Source organism: Abrus precatorius, unplaced genomic scaffold (genome assembly GCF_003935025.1).
Source record: "Abrus precatorius isolate BTA unplaced genomic scaffold, Abrus_2018 Scaffold2, whole genome shotgun sequence".
Classification (NCBI taxonomy): domain Eukaryota; kingdom Viridiplantae; phylum Streptophyta; class Magnoliopsida; order Fabales; family Fabaceae; genus Abrus; species Abrus precatorius.
In genome coordinates this window covers 33841812-33863054 of record NW_020874362.1, presented here as the reverse complement: position 1 = coordinate 33863054, position 21243 = coordinate 33841812, and the positions used below count along the sequence as shown (strand labels likewise).

The 21243-nt window shown below is 29.5% G+C and overlaps 2 protein-coding genes across 2 annotated transcripts; both read right to left on the bottom strand.

Moving 5' to 3' along the window:
* Positions 1–2192: 2192 nt before the first annotated feature.
* On the bottom strand, positions 2193–7238 carry LOC113857692 (serine/threonine-protein kinase HT1-like). Its single transcript, XM_027489823.1, has 4 exons — positions 7062–7238; positions 5494–6677; positions 4519–4974; positions 2193–3458 (listed from the first exon to the last, which is right to left on the bottom strand). Exons 2-4 carry the CDS (start codon positions 6220–6222, stop codon positions 3186–3188), a joined length of 1458 nt encoding a protein of 485 aa, XP_027345624.1. The 5' UTR covers positions 6223–6677; positions 7062–7238; the 3' UTR covers positions 2193–3185.
* A 4937-nt stretch (positions 7239–12175) lies between these two features.
* LOC113858546 lies at positions 12176–14988 on the bottom strand. Its single transcript, XM_027491238.1, has 3 exons — positions 14509–14988; positions 13691–13919; positions 12176–13086 (listed from the first exon to the last, which is right to left on the bottom strand). The coding sequence occupies exons 1-3, from the start codon at positions 14803–14805 to the stop codon at positions 12659–12661; spliced, it is 954 nt and encodes a 317-aa protein (XP_027347039.1). The 5' UTR covers positions 14806–14988; the 3' UTR covers positions 12176–12658.
* Positions 14989–21243: the final 6255 nt, after the last annotated feature.

The window sequence follows — 21243 nt, the reverse complement described above, 5'->3', positions numbered from 1 at the left end:
AACTAAAGAGTTAAAAGGAAAATTGACTGACCCAAAATGTTTATATGGGCTCTGTTGACAAGAGAAAAAGCCATGAAGATAAGAGAAGAAGAGCCACAAAGGAGTTACGTTAAACAAGTGCAATTTTATAAATTATTTTTTTCTCATTATATTTTAAGATTTTTTTATTTCAATTTAAATTTTAATTATATAAATTGACTTTTTAATTATATAATTTTTTTTTCTAAATACATATATAACTTATAAAATAATATTAATGATTATACTATCGATTATTTTAGCTAAAATTTGTCAAAAGCTAAAATTAATAAAATTTATTTAAGATCAATAATATTTCAACAAAGATTAAATAAATTAACTTTATTATATATTAAAAATTAATTACGATAATTTTATAAATAATTTTGTATCATAAAAAAATTTAAAAAATAAATTTTAAATAAAAATAAAATAACTTTAATAAATTATTTTATTAATAAAAAAAACATCATTTTAAGGTTTGCTTTAGGCAAAAAATCCTAAAGCCGCCCTACAGCTATCTCAGTAACTAGCTCAACTTCGATAACTGAAACTTTCAAGAACGGGTGAAACCGACACCAAAGAAGGCTTTTCTTCAAATGAGTATAGTATATGTTAGAAAGATCTTGGGTCAAATTGAAATTTGCCATAGCAAAAATGAAAAATAGTTAAAGAAGATGAGAAGAAAACAGAAAGAAGATAGTCAAAGTATTTGCTAATTTGATATCATATTAGAGTAAAGAAACAAGCATGAGAGAGAGAGACATAAGTAAGGAGGAGCTCACATAAAAGAATATAATAGAAAAAACAATTTCAACATAATTAACTAATTAATTTTAGTTTGACAATTAACATTATTTTGGTCAAATTAACTAACTTATAAGATGAGCTTATTTACCAAATATCTATATTTTGATACAGAATTTGTAACTTGTTATCATTTTGTTTAGCAAGCAAAAATTTACCTCTATAAAAAAGATAATTCATTCATAACGACATGAGATTACTACGTTGCATTTGCAATAACTCATGTATATTTGAATAAAGTTGACCTCTTTACAATTCTCTTGCCACTAAACTCTCTGTTTCTTTAGTTTACAAAAACAAAATATAAAACTAATGCTAACAGTTCATGACAAAAGAAAATGTTCTCTCGAGATCACTAACTAATACTAACCTAATACAAGAGAGTAAAATAAACCATGTTAACTAAAAAAACCTTAATATATATAGTCGATCCTCATATTTCATTTGCTAATAATATATCAATTTTGTATATCAACGTATTAATGTGTTTGTCAGTAAAATATATTAAATTTAAATATATTTTTAATCATTATATTTTTACGAGATTTTATTTAAATCTTATAAAAAAAATACTTTTAACTCCCATGTTTTTTATTTATTTAACTCCTTGAAGTTTGAATAATAATAATAAGTTATAGCATCTCAATTTTACAGGGAGTCACTCATCGTTTGGGAGCCCTTTTTCTTGTTTTGGTCAAACGTACTACCTTTTCTAGCTCTACCCAACAAACAAACATCATGAGAACTCCATCAGCAGTGCTTGTTGTTGCAGAAAAGAGCCCAAAAACTAAGTAGTACTATTCCGTTTGAGCAGAGAAAGCCCAATATAACAAAAAGTATATCATGACCCAAAATATAAAACGTTTTATTTATGATAATGCTTGCAAATGCAAGGCCACTAACCGACGGCATAGGTCAGCAAAAACATTGCATTTCGACAAAACAAAAGAATAGTCAAATGTGACGCCATGACATTGACATACCATATTGTTAAATTAAATCAGCAACATTTAATTTAAATTTACAGCTAGCATGCTTAGTCAGGTTGTTACATAGCCCCTATACAAACAAGCGTAGGCTTTCTTTACCTTAAAGAAATAACACTCATTTTCTATAAGAAAGTTATAAATCAAAGGGCATAACATGAACAACTGATCCAATAGAATTTAGCAAGTCACATGCAGTATTTCAGATTCATTGAACATAGTTAACTCGTGTATGTAAAAGTGCTAAAACGCAATAACTTGACAACACAATAAAACTGCTCCTACAACCTCATTTATGGGAAAAGTGTCATGAATGTGACTCATTTACAGTGCTCAACAAACAGCAACCAAATAATATTTATTTTTATTTTTAATCTTTAAATGAAAGAATAACATATTGCACAAGTAGTTGGTTAAAGTCACAAATAGTAGAAAGCAGAGTATGTTGCATAACCCCCAAAAGCAAAACCCCATAACACCAACTTTAATGTCACATGCATGCCGAAACCTACCTGTGCAGTAAGTTACTGAATACTGAGAGATTCAGATATGGAGGAAAAATCAACAGTTAGTGTTAATCCATATCAGCTGCATAAATCCTCTAAATTACTTTAATACCCTTGAGTCTCAACAAATATCTTGTATGATTATTTAACCCACCATCATGTCTTCCCTTCAATTGAATCTAGCTAGCCATGTCATTCGTATCATTAAATGCAAATTTAGTTTCACATTTGAATGATTATAAATTCACATTTACTTTAACGCTACTATTTATAATTTATACGTTCAAAGTGTTTTTAAACATATAATAAATTGAATAATTGATTCAACTGTCAAGTGTTAGTCATCAAATTTTATATCCAAAGTTGATTCCACCATTCTGATTGTGTCTAAGGCAGTCTTCTGAAGATAGTACTTCAATTTCGTAATGGAAGAATAAAACAGGACTACAAAGAAAGCAAAATATGCAATTATGAACTAACTCTCACCGGTCAGGTATGCAGGGTTCATTGCATCAGTTAAAAAAAACGACACAAAATAAAATCAAAACTATGACAATAAAGAAACTAAAAATACAATACCTTACAAATAAACAGGAAATTGCGATCCCTCAAAAAATAAACTACTCTTAACCTAGTGAAATTACTTAATTATAATTGTTGGTATACACAACAGTAAAAATAAAAGATGCTTTCACCTCAATGTACAGGCCTACCAATCAATTCACTCTCACAATTAACATTATAAAGATGACTACACCCAGAGAACCTCAAAAAACAAACCTTTGGTTTTTCTTTTGGGTTTTCCAAACCATTCAATATTAATTACAATGAACCTGGTGTACTACAAAAGCCAGGCCACTTTGAAGATTCATGTAAATTTGGGTTTAGGCACAGGACCATTATTATGATGCATAGGACCAAGCTTTTGAATCCAATGGAGAAGCCCTTTCTTATGATCTTGGCAACAAGGGTTTTGCACCAGAACCAGCGTTCCATCACGAGCAAGCGAAGATTCAAATTGCTCTAATACCTTAACAACCTGCCAGAACTCAGGCCTCTTGTCCGGATGCAAGGACCAGCATTGTTCAATTAAAGCTCGCATAGCAGGTTGACAGTTTGAAGGAATAACTGGCCTTAAATTCTGAATACCACATGACAAAAGCATTAGAATTGCATGTCATTTGAGTTTCGAATAGCAAAATATTTCCCACCATTACCCAATATTTTATGATCCCAAGAATTCAATAAGTTCCATTCTTGGTAATCTTATCAACTACCATGCTACATCACTCAACGAATCAGAGGCATATTTAATAATTTCATATAAACTAATGCAAATTAGTTTTAAAAAAACAACCATTTGTAGAAATGTATACACCATTTTTTTTAATCAGTTAGTCATAAATGTAAAGAATGGATGACTATAATCTCTAATACTCCACCTTTGTTTTCAGAGCAAAGGAGGTACCTCACCAAGGATATAAGTTCTATCTCAAAATATAGAGTACTTCAATGGGTATCAGAGGGCTATAAACTTATTAGCGTTTTATTCAGTGACAATATGATTGATTTCCTCTAAAAGTGTACAGCCAGGAAAATTATGGCACCTCTTGCAATCATCAGTCAACATATTGAAATAAAAAAGAATCAATAAAGAAAGCAAAAATGGATGAAATTTGGAAAGAGTAGTTATAATTTGTGAAATTAGTAAAGTGGAGCAAGCTTTGCAGAAAGGAAAAGATGTCCTTTCATTTACAACATAAAACTTTGAAGGTATTAGATTTTTCCAATAGGAGAACAAGGCATGGTAGCCTGCTACATCTGAGAGTAATGGTCACCTACTCACCTTCATAAAATACATTCAAAAATTGCAAAACCTTTTAGTTAAGGGAGCATGCATTGCCTAGCTGCAAGCAAAGTGTATCATTAATTGAACACTAGTCCAGTTTTCATTACTCTTATATGCTTGTCATTCAGAGAGGTCCAAAAAAATCACCAACTAAAAAAAATAAGAAATCACAGAAGAAGTGAGATTTGGGTGGATAAATGGGTTGGGGACATTTCCCTATTATTTGAGAGGATTTCAATGCAGAGTGACGAAAGCAGCACATAACTTCACAAATGAAGAATGATATCATAAATATTTATAGATTGTGATATCTACAAAACTGATCCAAATGATTTATTGCAAAGGAACATACCTTATTTACCACTGCAAAAGCAGCCTGGATGGGGGTCATATCCTCGTATGGTATCGTTCCAGTCACCATTTCCCATAAGATAAGCCCAAAACTATATACATCAACCTTTCTCCCATAGGATTTTCGTTTGATCATCTCGGGTGCCATCCAACGATAGGTACCAGGATCATCAGCAAACAAGTCGCAGTATGCTTCCTCACAAGCAATGCCAAAATCAGCAATTTTAAGGTGAAAGTCCCCATTAATGAGGATATTCTCTGGTTTAAGGTCTCGGTGAATAACACCTTGAGAGTGAATATATTCCATTCCACGGGCAATGTCAAGAGAAAAAGCAATCAGCTTCTGTAAAGGAATGGTTTTTCTCTCCAACTTATGTAAATATGCCCTCAAGGAACCTTCTGACAGATATTCTGTGACAACACAGTAAACAGGCGGCTCTCTGCAAGCTGCTACGAACTGTGTAATCAGATTAAGATATATGAGAAAACGTGTATAAAGGATCAGCCTCGTAATTACATTAAATTCTATCAACATGATATGAACTGCTCAATCAGACCATAATATAAGAGAAAGAATGTACAACGCATTATCCTTAACTTTTACAGGTGATATTTCAACATAACTAGAGTCAAGTCCAGTAATTAGCACAAAACCATGGATACACCTTACACCCACTTTGTATTTGACAAGAATAACAGATAATATCCCACACAAAATCAAGGGACAAAACTTAGACAAAGTTCTGTAGGTGCTTGCAGTGTTGTTCTTCACTAAAAATATGATATGTTTTACTATGTATTTGCCACCTTACCTTTTTAAAATTGTAGTTAAGATGTGAAAAATAATACACATACCTTGTTTTATCAGAAATCAACAGCACCACAAGCATGTAAAATCAACAAGTTCTCTCAACGAGCAAATAAAGGTCTGGAAAACAGCACACACAATAGAAGGTAAAAGATTGGATTTGATTACCTTTATAACATTTTGATGGTGGAGACGAGATAAAAGTGTGACTTCTCTAATGAATTGTTTCTCTAACCGAGCAGCCAATGATCCGGTTTCATCATCATCTGGTACCCTGATAATTTTCACAGCAACAGGGTCATCCTTATACATGCCATGGTAAAGCCTACTGTGAGCCCCATGAGCAAACCTAACACCAACAAAGAGCTTAGAGAGGTCAACATTCCATTCCTCAGCAGTTTCCACAGCAGTAACCTTTCCTCCACCATGGTCAAAATACTTTGTCCATCCAGATTCCTTACGCTGCTTCGACTTGTCGCTTAATTTCATTGATACCAAGTGGCTAATTGGACTGTTATAAGGGGATTTAGAATTGGACACTTGAGAATCCTTGTTCAGTAACTTTCCCATGATTCTCTTATCTTGCTCTTTCCTCCGTGGACCTGGTGTTGAGAACCTCTTCTGTTCATGCCTGGCTTCCTTAAAGGTATCAGAGATAAAGCTTTCAGGCAAAGGGGACAAAGCTCTCTGCTTGTTTGTTATGGGATTTTTCTGAACCTGTGAAGCCTGAGATACAGGAGCTGTTTTTCCTGGCCTTGATTTCAGACCAGATTTGTGCTCAACCCTTGGCTGAATGCTGAAAGAGCCTAACCTGGAACTTGAGTAGTCCAATCTGTGACACACTGTGTGGGAGAATTTAGCCCTCCTTATCCAAGAATTGCTGCTATCCTCATCCATGTTATTCCCCAAAACCTTCAGAAGAAAACTAGAAACACCTTGCACTTACAAAATCACTTTATCCACTACCTATCTGAGAACAAGCCTCAAATCCAAAAGGGTGGTCCCCAAACAACCTTCTCAGACTAATCACAGAACCACAGGAACTAGATTTCCTCAGACCCATCAACAACAATTGAAGGGTTGAATCAAGAAAAATCAAACTTTTCCCACATAGAATTAGAAAACCACTCAAACCAATCAAAACCCAGCAAGAGTGAGTTGATCTGAGATGAAAGATCCAATTCCATTCGGTGATGGAAACCCCAAGAGAAAGTCTCAATTAAAAGCCTACAACAAACATGCAGTGTTGTAGAGGTAACAGAAACTCTAATCATTCAAAAACTTGACCTTCCGTAACCTCCACAGCTGACAACTTTTTTCCAAAAAAGTCAAACTCCACCTTCCGTAAATGCCTGGAAATCCCACACAGAAACCAGAATAAACCAATCTAGCTAACAAAATATTCACTTTAATTCAAATAACCAGAAATCGTTAATTAAAAAATTATTATTATTGTTTATTATTAGTAGTAATTATTTAAGTTGATAATGCAGAAACAGCCATCATTACATCCTCCATTGACTACACAAATCAACAACAATAATCACCATTATTTTAAAGAATGACAAGCCCGTTAAATTATTATATGTATAGAAGACCCAGATGAAGAAACAAAACAACTTACATCACAAAAAGAAAAATGGTTTATTAGAAATAAATAATAAGAAAGGAAAAGAATCTGCAAATACAAAGAAGAAAAGAGTGTGAGTAAAATACTTTAAAAAAAAAAGAATTACCTCTAGAATTACAAGACCTTCAGCAAAGTAGATATATATCAAATCTGCGTGTTATAAAGGGTTATTTATGTTTTCCCTGTATGAGCTTCTAATATGCTGGCAAGGACAAAAAATTCCTGCACCTAATTCCATTTTCCACGGAGGGAGAGAAATGGAGAGGGAACTCTTCTATTAATTTTTTTAAAATGCTAACAGTATCAGCTATTTAAAAAAATTAAAATATAATTATTTATGTAAAACATGTTATAATTTAGATAAAAAAAATTATTTATTAATTCTTTAATTAATATTTGAAGATATTAATTAATAAATTTTTAATAGGATTACTTTGAAAAAAAAATTGTACAAATTTGGAATGGTCAAGATGAATGTGAAACACTTCGTATCTCATACGCAGGAAACAGTGACCGTGGATTCTCCAATATGGACACGTCGTTTTGGAATTGAAACGATGATGAAGTTTGTGCTTTGGTGGGGCGAGGGGTAGCCAGGTAGGGTACAGTGGGGGATGGATGTGCTCATTGTTACGTGCAAGAGAGTTAATACCTCACTTTATTGCTTTCTTAGTTAGTCGATATTAAATATTTATTATTATCATTATCATTATTAATTCTATTTGGTAGATTTTAAATATAAGAGATTCTTACATGTACTTTATATATACGTAAAAGTAATATGATAATGATATTACACCACACTCCTTAATGTGTAATATATTAGTTATTTCAATATTAATTTATTGAACAGAGTAATGATTTAGCTAACCTGCGTATGCGCATTAATTTATATAATACCGTAAAAATATTATTTACATATTTGTTATTATAATTTAAAAGCTAATGAATAAAACGACAACTGAGAATTAAGAAAAATCTACGGTGGAAAAGAAGACAATAATGTCGGGAGAGAGACAGAATTCGTAGTTTGGGTTTCGTTTTTGGTTCTGTGTTTTTGTTGTTTGTTGAATGTGTGAGAGAGAGATAGAGAGGAATCCAAGTGTCACTATCAGAGAGAATGAGGTACGGATGCGATTTTTATTTATGTTTGGTTAATTGAACGAAGCTACGCCAATTGGGTTAGGTACGGTTCGAAGCATAGGTACGATACGGTTCTTGAAGTTACGCCAATTGGCCTTTGGGACTCGGTTCCGCACCGGAGAGGTACGAATCTATACAATTGTACCCTTTTCTTTTTTCTAAATTTAAATTAACTTGTTTTCTTTCCACGTGTTATTAAATATTTGTTACTTCGTTAATGCCCTCTTATGTTATTTTAAATAATAGGAACATAATACAATTCCGTACTTGTTATGTCCTGTAAAATTTATATGAATCTCTTATATCCTTCTTATTGAATTATTATTAAAAAATTATTCTTATTGAACGGATTTTTATTATTATCATTTGACCATAAATTATTATATTAATAAAAATTATAAATTTTCATAATAATTAATTTGAATGTCATATATATATATATATATATATATATTTATCATGTATTTAATTAGTTGACAATTGACGTAGATTTTTTTTTTCAGTGAATCCAAATAAGGTGAGCCCAACGTGCTTTAAAGAATAGTCGCTATTACATTTGTATTTGTTAGTTTGATAATAGTAGAAGGGTAAAAGTATTCTAATATTCAAATTGCGTATTTCATTAAATAACATGTTATTAATTATATAATTGTAGGAAAAATATGAGAACAAAGCTGCAAGATATATCAATGTAACATAATTGTGGAAGATTTTAAGTTCATAAGCGAAAGTATTAATTATGATCTTTTGTGACAGATGTATATAGAGCGTTGAGTTACGTCCTAGAGACATTCACGTACAACATTGGACCTTCTTAAATTGTCCATTACAAATTTTATCATTATATTTTTGTAATTTTATTAATTTGTATAAGAGAACATTAATAGAGTGAGACAAAAGTACAATTATTCAACTTATAATATTTTTATATATTTTAATACTAATAGAACATTTTATTTATTAGTTCTTACTGAAATGTATTCTTATAAACATGTCACAGAAAGTGAATTAACCATTTGGAGAATAAACTAATAAACATGTAAATATCAAGACTAGGCAACAACTCTTTTTCTTATGGTCGTTGGAGTCGAAATCACTGTTTTTTATTGAGTTTTTGCCATCCTAAACAAAGTATAAGAATCAGTCAAACGAAATAATAATGTTGGCTATATTTCTTTTTCAAACCACCCAAGCAATTTTGGATGTTATTGCCAATCACGTGTATGGTTTTCTTCTATCAATAAATCACTACTTGAAATTCATCATCAAGGACTACTAATAATATTTTTTACGGATACTAATATATTTACATACTTTTTATGACACATTAGTTATTATTAGTTGGAAATTATTATAAATCATGAAGATTATAAACGAGACTCAGTAAATAAAAAGAAGGACTCGCATAATTTTGTGAATTATAATAGATGTTATTTAATAATCAAGTGTAAAATATATGTTGAAAATAAATGATGAAAAATGTTTAAAATTAACCTGATTAATTTCACATTCCCCGATTTAGTTTGTTGTATGATTTTAGTCATTTGAAAATTTGGCTCACAGTGTATTTTTCTTTTTCTTTTTCTTTTTTCTTTTGTCATATATTGCAGTTACAAAGAATTTCATAGGAATTATTTTTTGAGGTCGTGCATCTTTAATCTGACGAGAGCGATTTTTGGTTCATAAGCAAAGCATAACATTTGTTTTTTAAAGCCCACAACTTGGACGAGTCCAAAATGAGGTGAAGAAGTGGTGTAATTGGGCCTCATAAGCAGAAAAGAATAAGCCCAATTGCTGAAATATCCGTACAGAGCAGCTTTTTTTAAGGGTCAACGTTTTCTACTATCAGCTGAGAAGGTTTGGCAATTGGCAGAAGATATCCACAGTATGAATAATATCATTTTGGGGGGTTTCTTTTAACATAAAATTACCCTTCTTCCTTTCTGCATATGCTCCATAATTTCTTTACAGTAACGTCCTTTTCTTTCTTTAATCCCACGAACAAATTATAGTAATTTCCTCACCATCCATGTTGATTTCACATCACTCTTTATAATATTAGACTTTTTAATTATTATAGACAAAAATATATTAATAAATTACCGATACAGACTATTTTGAAACTATTTACTGCATAATATAAAATAAATAATGTATATATTATATTGATGACCATACAAATTTTATTATTTTTAACTTAAGTTATTTTTTTTATTTAAGCTAAAAATACAAGGATTCTTTTTTTAATATAATTTGCTTAAGTTGAATTAATTTCATTTAAGCTAATATTTATTCACTTAAACACAAAATGTATTTTTAAATTACTTTTAATACTACTTAAACAATATTCTTCTAGCAAGCAATTTTTTCTTACAACTACTATTTAAGTCAAAATTTTGTAAACGTTATGCTTGGTTAACGTTAAGAGAAAAATCTAAAATGACATTAAATATTTCATCAATACAAAAGCTAATTTATATGATAAATCAAAATTGTGAAATTTCACATAAAAGTTTCAAAGTTTTAATATTAAAAATCATTAACTAAATGCATAGGAGTTTTGCATTAAACTCTAAAAATTTAAAATGACATTTTGATTATTACATACATAAAAGTTTTAATTCTCAAAATCACCACTCACACATAAAATGTATACATAATTTGCATGAGAAAGATAAAAAATGACTATCAATTCAATCTTATAAAGATTTAAAATAACAACTTTTAAATGTTCAAAATGCAAGTTTACAAATTTTTATAAAGAATTAAATTATAAATTTATGAAAACTAGTATTATTAAAATAAGATAAATAATCTAAATCGTTAATTTTTTAAAAAATATGTCTAATGATTTAAGCACACTAATTCCCTTGTGTATTACTTAATTGATAACTCATTTTACCTTGAGACAATAACTAAATTTATTTATCTAATAAGTCTATTTTCTAGTTGTCAACACAGACATTATCCACCTTTACATGTGTGAAATATATATGGACAATCCAATCTTGCTTCAGCACACTTGGAATCTTCGATATTATAAAGCTCCTTTCACTAAAACTGCCCAGTGATTTACCTTCAATCCTTCAATACAAAAGCAATTCCACTCTTCTAAAGCCTTTCTGTCGAGCTAGCTAGCTTTAAACCTTAAGGCAAAGCTCTTGCATTTGCAATTGTGTACCCTAGCTTTCTGCACGCACATTGCATTCCTCATTTTTTGTGTTTAATATTATACCACAAGTGTATATTGAGGTCATACGAAGTAATCATCACGTACAGAATTGTCTTAATTTTTAATCAATAAATTTTAGTTAATAATTAACATTGTGCTGCTAACATTTTTTATATTTTATGAATAAATAAGCATGAATTATTTTTAGTTGTTTATTTTTAAAATTATTATACTTATTTATTCATTTAAAAGTTTAAAACAACATGAACTATTATCTTTTAACTTATTCTTTTATTTTTAATCATTTTAAAAATACTTTAGATGGCAAATCTTTTAGGAAAAGGGAATTAACGATGTCGTATTCCAAGTGAAGGAGAGCCGTCGAAGTCAAAAAGTACTTACAAAATATTTATATTTATCTTATTGCAAGAAGACAATTGATGTTCGAACCTGCAAATTATATCAGATATGAGACCGTGTCCTTTTGCACTCAACCAAATCCTTGAAGTTTTAAATATTTTATATCCATATCATAAATAAGGGATAAATAATATTAGATGTCATGTTGAAAAGTTTAAAATAAATTTAATACAAAGAAAGGTATTGATTATATTTTTAAACTTATATGTTATTTTTCAAATTAGACAAATAAAATAAAATTATTTTGAATAAAGCAGCCATGAGTCCCCTCGTTTCCCCCAAAAAACAAAAAGAAATTATAAATTAATTTTTTTATATCTTTCCTGCAAGTCTTAATCGTAACAGGATCCTTTATAAAATATCTTATATCAAACTTCCTATACATAATAAACAATATTTAATGTTGGGATCAGGGATATTTCTTATCATATTCTATTTTAAATAACTTAATCATTATTTAATATATTTTTTTTTTATATTTATGGCACACTGAGGGAAAATAACCAAAAGAAATTAAAAATATTAAATTCAATATTTTAAATACTTTTAGTATTTCTAAATAAAACCAAAGTTTCATTTTAAAGATTAATATAAACTTTTAATATCGACTTTAATAAATATTCATTATTAAAGTGGTTTTATTTTTAATTAAAAAAACTATCATACTTCTGTATTCAAATTTTGTCCATAGCAAAGTACGATTGCATGTAAACTTCATTTGTTTCACCCAAGGCGAGTGTATAAGTGAAGATACATATCAATAAACAAAAATAGGTGTATATATGTTAAATGGGTCTTGGAACCGAGAGGGTTTGAATATTGCCACCTATTGCTACAAATTATTTTTACATAATTTTGTAAGAATATATATAAATATATCTGATCCACACTACTCCTTTATAAGAAGGAAAGAGCGAAGGGGAAAAATATAGAAAAAAAAGTAATTTTTTTTTCTGTCTTAATTAGAATTACAAAACTTCAACAGCTGTACGGTGCATATTGGGAAGCTTTTCTAGCATATCCACAGTTAACAGTGATGCCCTAGGCTTCGGTTTTGGCATCACCTCGGAATATCCCATTGAAAGGGAAGCTGTTGAGGTGTTCCTTTTACATGGACCTAACCACTTAGCTTGCATGTACTTGTGCTTCCTCCATGGCCCCATGTGCATTTTGTTTTCCTTCATGCACCTTTTGGCTCCCATGCACAACACCTTGATGATGTTGTTTAGTCTCTCAACTTTTCCCACATACACCTCAGGGAGCCTTCGGACAAGCCGGTTATAGTCCTCACTTGCCCTTCCCATCTCAAACTCTGCTTTGAAGTTCACTTCTATGATCACCCTAACGTCTTGCTTCTTGCTTGTACTATCTATCACATCCAAAAATGTATGCTCCCCTGCACAGTTATCATAATACTTGGTTAGCTTTTTGTTAACCTTTTCAATTAATTTTTTCTTTGGTTGATTAGCTAGTTATTTTATTGTAACTTGTACGATACTAAATTTGAAATTTTTTGTACCTAACAGGTTAAATTTTTATTAAGAGACAAGTTGCTCTTGAAAGAAACACCGAAAGCCTAATAAATTATAGTTGCTTTGGCAAATGATCTTAATTATTTGTTATAATAATACGCTACAGAGAAAGCGAAAACAGTCTAGTGTTTGAAAGGGACTTCTAGATTAAAAAAAAGTAAAAAAAAAAAAGATGAGATAACTTACTTAAAATGTACAGTTTCTTTCTTGTCATAATTACACCAACTAAGAAGTCCTCTTTTTTATTTTTAAAAGAAAATAAATAGGAAAAGTTTTACAAATGTCAAAAAGGAAAAAGATACATTTGTTGGAGAGAAAGGATAACATAGTTTAAATAAGAAGAGGGGAAAAAATGATAAAATGAGTGATGTAAATAATATAACTCTTGGTTGGAATGCCTTGTCATGATTTGTGGAATTGAATAGTTTGATTTCTATTTTTATTTTTATATTGCAACATGGTATTTACCTGATGGAATACTTGGTGAGCTTTTCCATTTAGTTTTGCAAATGGCGCTATTATAACCAGCCTTCTGAAGCTGCCTAGAGACTTCTCTCATCAAGCAGTTTCGACAGGAGCTGGCAGCCACCTGTGTACTACAACTGCACACTGTTTCTGCGTTTTGTATATCCTGAATCGATTCTTTGGTGGCATTCCTTATCCTTGACTCCAACGAACTAGTTCTAAATAGGTTGGTCTGCACCAAGTAAAAACCAATTTGGTCAAAACCAACATGTCTAGAGAAACTCAGAAGACAACTAAGCTTTCTGGTTAAAAAAATAGAAATGACAAAATTGACCTAAGCTTATCACACTTGTCAAACTTATCTAAATTAATCAACTGATTTTGTTTATTTTGAATTACTTGCTTTAGTTTCTTAAGAGAAATTTTAGATATAAGATTTGACCCAATTTGATAATTTTTGAATAAGTATTTATAGAGAAAAAAAGTAAAATAAATTATTTTTTATATGTTAAAATTAACTTATATAATTTTAATTTATAAAAAAGAGTTTTTTTTTTTATTCTTCCAGTGCTTTTGAGAAAAAATATATATCTAAACTGAACCTGTTTCTAATGATACGGTTCCTAAACACCAGTTCATCGTTTGAATATTTTGATTTTGCAAATCTCAAGTTAAAATTTCATTGATCCATGTAGAACAAAGACAAAGGTAGCAACTTAATTGATTTCCTTTCCATATATTAAAATTCTATTCAGCAATGAAAAAAAAAGAGGAAAGAATTAATCAAACAAAATGGATGAATCAAAGTGGTGCCATGTTACCTGCAAAACTTGGTGTTGGTTCTCCCAAAAGCTTCTATTCTCCTCAACGCTACCACTGTCAACCCTCTCACCATCATCTTCATCTAACTCCATTTCATCCCATTGAAACTCATCGCTACTCCCACTTTTAGCTAATGACATCTCACCAACGTCGAGAAAATCAAACTCTACATCACCAAAACCCGTTTCAGGTTGTTCCACGTACGATGTAAAGTCGAGTCTTTGACGCCCCGATTCCCTACGAAAACCTGGTAGAAATCTGGTGACTCCTCCTCGAACCATAGAAGTTGCACCCATAGTTTTAATGATAACAACAACAACAACGGGGTCTTTGTTTTTATACTCACGCTGAGAAGTAACTAAGTACTAATATTGGTGTGGATTGGAACATAAATGTGGATTATGGTATGTGTGGGAATGAAGGGGTTTTATATATATACGAAAAGTGGAGGTGGGACAATATCTAATCGCCGCGCACATGTGAGGGTAAATTCTGGTAGCATTATATGAGTGGCGTGACCCTGTTGGTTGATTAAGATGGGAGCATTGGGTGAAACTTGGGATGATACAGCATGGATCCACGTCAGTGGTTTGCAATAATTTGATCCAACCCACTACCCCAAAACATCCTAATCTGTTGAGAACAGCGGTGATGAGTCGAATGTGATAGAGAAGCTACGTTGCAAGCTCATATTTTGGGCTTATCCTGTGGGGGCACTGGTGGGGTTTACTTGTCGCTTTGTCCTAATGGACATTTTTAATCATTGTCAAACACTTTGTTTTCAGTAGAACTCTACATACCTTTCTTAATTTTCATATTTCGGGATTATTCCAATGCTGGACGTGTTAAGTCATTGTAAATAAATAAAAAAAGGATAAAAATTAAGTGCAGTTCTCTAGTTCTGTTGGTTTTGTGTGTCAATCAAATTTATTTTTTATTTTAATAATATATTATAACATTAAATGTATTTTTAGTTAAAAAATAATATTATTTTTAATTGACAAACAACGTATAAAATATAATACATGATCTTGTTCCAATTATAAATTAGTCTTTTTAAGTTTTTTGTAATTGAGTTTGATGATATCTAAATAAATTACTTTTTATGTTAAAAATAAAGAAAAATAAGTTTAGTTATCGCAATGGAGATATAAATTATTAGTAATAAAGAGAAAAAAAGACTAAAATTATGAGCAGTTTGGTTTACAAAATTATTTTTATTCCTATTTTTTATTTTATTTTAATTTGAATTGCAAAATCATTGCCTTACTTTAAGTTCTATTCTTAAATTTTATTTTCTATATAATCTTCAAAAAACCAAAATTAAAATGAAAACAAGATGATATTTTTATAATAAAAAACACTATTTAAATCAAACATCACTTTAGTTTTAAAATATAACTTAAATGAGGTACAATAATAAAAGAAATTAAAAATGTCATGAAAACTTAATTATGATAAGAATTAAGAAAGTGGATTTGGTAAAAAATTGTTTTTGGATATAGATAAGGGCCAGCTTGGATACAACGTGAAGCAGAATTTAAATTTCCGTTTCCAATTTCTAAGGCATGTTAACAAAAAACAATTAAAGGCGAAAAAAAAAATACTACGAATCAAACTCTGTTCTAAGTTGAGGCCAAAACTGTGTTATAACTGAAATACAACCAAGCTCTAAATGTTTAGGATTTGTTTGGTTCCTTTTTAGAATAATTAGATTCCTGAGGCATTTTGGAGGGCTTATTCGTAATTTGCAACGGATACAATAATTGGATTAACAAGTGTGATGATGCTGCGCCGCGTCGTTGCAAAAAGGACAAACTTGAACGAACGTGCCATTGCAGGAATCTGAGGTTGAGAATTATAGCAAACCCTTTTTCTACTGCAATGTTTTCCTTGTTTTCGGCATGTTTCCTTTCTTATATAATTATGGATGTTTGTCCAATCATTATTTTTATCTTAACCTCAAACGTTGAATTGTGTTCAGAGAACTAACATCATCAATTAGAATACGATATCAAATAAAGCATTTAAGAGAGACACAGCGAGAAAGATGTTGAACGTTCTACGTTGTGCAGCGAGAGAGGTGTTGAATGTTCTACACGGTGTTTACTTTACTTTTTGATTCGATTAAGATCTGGTATATTCATTGGACACGTTGGTCAGTGCTTGTCATCTCTCTTTTTCTTATCCAAATTTCACAACCTTGGATGTAACTCAAACTTCAGATGTACGATTTTCCAGTATTTTATTTTCTCGTCACTCTGGTGATGATTGCAATAAAGAAAGGCAAAAATATGGATCACGTATTTCGCGTTGCGTAGACTAGAAAATTGTTAATCATTTGCATCTGCATCTGCATCTGCATCGTTTGTTGATGCGGAAGAATCGAGTGCAGTTTGTTTTTTATTCAATGTCAAATTAATTACATTGGAAATTAGCCTCTCATGTGCATAGGTGTGTGAATATGACATCCATGTTATTATGCGTCCAACTACATAAAATTGACAAGTAATAGCTCATAGTTGCTCTGTCGTTGTTAAGATTAAGTTAGTGGGACAACTTTTATCCACTTGAGTTTGCATATATACAGTACAATTATATTATCGCCTATATTAGGTACATGTTATGGTTCACAAAATTCCCCATAATAGAAAACTATAATTAATTTTTTAAATTTAAGTTTAATTATATTTTTATGTCTATTATTTATATTATGTATAATTCTGATTTTAAAAAAACAGTCAATTAAATCTCTCTGATTTTAAAATTAAGTAAATTTGGTCTCTTGTTAATTTGTTTACCAATTTTTATCTCTGTTAAAAAAAATTGTAGTTTAATCTGATTAAATTGTCTTTTACAAAAAGAAATGATTAACCAAATAATAAATTATGCTAAAAGTATAAAAAATTAAAAAATTTCTTCCTCAGGTCCTAATCCTATATCTTTTTAAAATTTAATATATTTTTTACTTTTACACTTTTAAATTGTTTCATATCTTAAATGAATCATAAACTCTCAAATGTTTAAATAGAATATAATAATCTTATGATTTAAGGTTAAAAAAATTGATAGAATAAATTTAATTATTTTTTAAACCAGGGAAACTTAGTTAAAAAAAGTTGAAAGACTAAAATTACGTATAATTCAGTCTAAAAGGTCTAGAAAATAATTAAACTTAAAATTTATAATTCTTTAAAAAATAGTTAATGAATTTATTTATAGCTGCTTTAAGTAGTGAAGAATTAGAAGAGTTGTTTCTAAATGTCACTTTTTTTCTAATTATCGAGCAGCACATCGTTTTATTTAATTGTTTAATTACATATATATGTCTTTCAAAATTGAACATTTCTTGTATTCTCTTCAATTTGGTAACAAAGTACAATTTGATGATTTGATAAACTATCAAATATAATTATACTGAACAGAAAATAAAAATAAATAAATTTTATATTAGCGATGTCATAAGTCATAATTGAAAACAAGAACAGTAAACGTAAATATACATTTCATCGATAACGTACGTAGTTCGTTCCATGTATTATTGTTTTAATTTTTTTTTCTTCTAAATATGACACTTCGTTAATGAGATAAGTATATAATTTTCTCAATGATATTATTGTTAAAGTTTTTTTTTTTTAATATTATCACTAATACATGTATATAATAATTTAAAATCTGAAAATTCAAGAAACTTACAAATTAATAAATTCATGGTTTCAAATATAGGACATAACTTACTACATATCTACCGAGAATAACATCAAGTATAATAACACTGATTAATTACTGTTGTTATGTTCTCATTAGGCTTCCGTTTGTCTTGGCTCGCAGAAGGTAAAGAGTTTGCTGAAGCAGACATCTAAATGATCGTATTGAGTATTACAAATAAGTGTTTTGCAAGTATCTATTAAGCTATATGCTATTGATTTGTGACAATATTGGTCTAATTATAAATAGACAAAAAGGACACCATTGATTGCGAAGTGCTAACGATTGGTTTTTGGCAATGGATTTCTATCATTAATTTAGATTTTTTGTGTGTGGCAAAACTACATAAATAGAGATAAGTACAGGTTATAATTTTATATTACAAAATAGTTATATTAATTATCTCTAAATCTACAAAATTGTGAAACTTTTAATTTTAAATGATTTAGATATGGATCGAGATAAGGTGGTCACAAAGTATTAATTTTATGAAATAGAGATTATTCAGAGACAATTATCTTTTTAAAATTTTAAATATAGTATTTGTCATTTTGATATCGAAAATATTCTACTCTAATATTTTCAAATTAACAAAATTATAATTCAGAGATAAATTTCAAAATTTTGTCTCTAAATATTTTTTACAACAAATCAAAGCAAAGGTAAAATTAGTGACGGATTACAACAATGAAAGATGAATTTCGTTCTTATTTCCGTATCTAAAATGTAAAATGAAACATTTCGTGGCTAGCTTAATTTAATTCGTCACAGTTAGAAACTGAATCAATAATCTCCAAAACACATTTCTCTAACCTCATGTGATTAAACATATACCAGAAAGCATTGCCTAGTTAGGTTTTTGAGGTGTGCCATAAGGTTCAATAATGTACTGTGTTTAGGTATGGAGTTTATGCATCCAATTATTGAGGTTACCATAAAATTAAACATAATTGAATTACCAATAGATGATTAGCTCAGACAGGATATGTTTGATTTATTTCAAATAAGATCTCATGTTTGAATTTTATGTATGAAACAAATTTCTGTCGAGATGACAACAACATGTTATGAATATTTTTTATTTGAATAAGATTGCATCTCATAAAAGTACATGTGTTCCAAAACTAAAACACAAATGAATTATATAATTAAGATCGAATTGTTTTTCTTTCATCTAATATTTTTAAAATATGATGGATTGAATATCGAGACAACTATGTGATGATTGACATATGGGTCAACATGTGGCAACTGCAAAAATCCTTACACGCAGTAGATTGCTATAACTTATTTAATGTATAATATCATACTCTATAATCTTCACTTGGGGTCTCAATGTGAACATGCTGGAAGACAGAATCTCCGGTGAGCAGAGAACAAATGGCACGAAGAAGATAAGATAAGCATCATGTGCAATCAGGTCTTTCAATTTCAGACCATGATGTATAGTGGGGTGTTTTTGTTCGTGCTACGTGAGTTGGTTCATGTTAGGGTTTATGTGGTGCATAAGAGAAAGTCCACAGCAGTGATCAATTGACTGTATGGCTATATATTGAAGATTTAGGCAGATTACCACGTCTTTTGTTCATATGCCTCACGTTCAATTACGAACAAGAATTCATAATAATTATAACCAATAAATTTAAGGAGTAAATTTCTCATTTACTCTAATACAAACTTATGTATTAGGCACTTCATGTCTCAATGCAAGTAAAAGGCTGTTTGGCTGATATATACATTTGTTTGAAAAAGAAACGAAAAGAATGGGATGTTCTTGGAATATCAAAACTATAGCAATGTTTTTCCTTTTTATTCTTAAAGCCAAGTTTTTGGGAGTTAATACTTTGTACAGATTAATATTCGTAAAATCCCACAGATAATAGTAACATCTGATTTGGATCTCGCATTGAACGTATTACGTAGCATTGAGTCTTTTTGATCTACAATGCTGTTCTCTCTTCATCTTTCTTCTTGTGATTTGTGGGTTGGCCAAAACCTCACCCTCACACAGTGGGTAAATGAAAGGTAACATTAGGATTTGACCCAAAACTATGATGCAAGCTGGTCACATTTAAAACAAAAACAGGATTAGAATAGAATGAGATTAGCAGTTCGAAGAGGGAACAGAAGGCGGCAAGAACAAATTCGACTGGTTTATGTGAAATACTGCACTTCCGTATTATGAATTGATTAAAATTACCATTTTTAAGAAAATATTTATTTTGTCAATTTTATGTAAAGAAAATCCACTTCATTTCGTAAGTTTTTTTACAATTACACCTCTATATTATATCAAAACCTTTCATAAAATTTATAAATTGACGTGGTTATCTTTTTCATAAAGTTGGCAAAATAAATATTAAAACAAGTGATAATGAAAAGCAAACCATAATACTGCTTATCATTTATATTTTTAAAATTCACGTATTGTCTATTCCATGCATTTTACTTATTAAATTAAAATTATTTTTTAATAAAAAAATACAAATATATTTTTTATATTTTAAATTTTTATAAATTTTAAATATATTTTAATTAATAATAATAATTATTCATTATATTAAATAAGACTAAAAGACATAAATTTAATTTAAGATTAAATTAAAAATTTAAACATTTAATACATAAAAAATCACAAAATGTAGTAAAAAAGAGAGTTAGCACTTAAAAAAACATTCTTGTCTAAGCTAACTTCTAAAAATACTTTTATTTAAGAATTAGGACACACAAAATATATATAGAGTAGATTAAAAAATAATTTTGACTTTAATAAGTATATCAACCTAACGGTGTGATTCTTATAATTATATGGATTATTAGGTTGAATAAAAATACATGATAAATAAAATAAAAGTTAAAAAGTTATGTTATTTAAAAATTGTGAAACTATTTAATTAAATATGTACAATATTAGTTGTTAAAATCATTTATAAATATAAAATAACATAAAGCGCATGGATATGATTTTTTATTTTGTAAGAAAATATGCTATTATATTATTTCGTTTTTTAAGTTAATTTTGAACT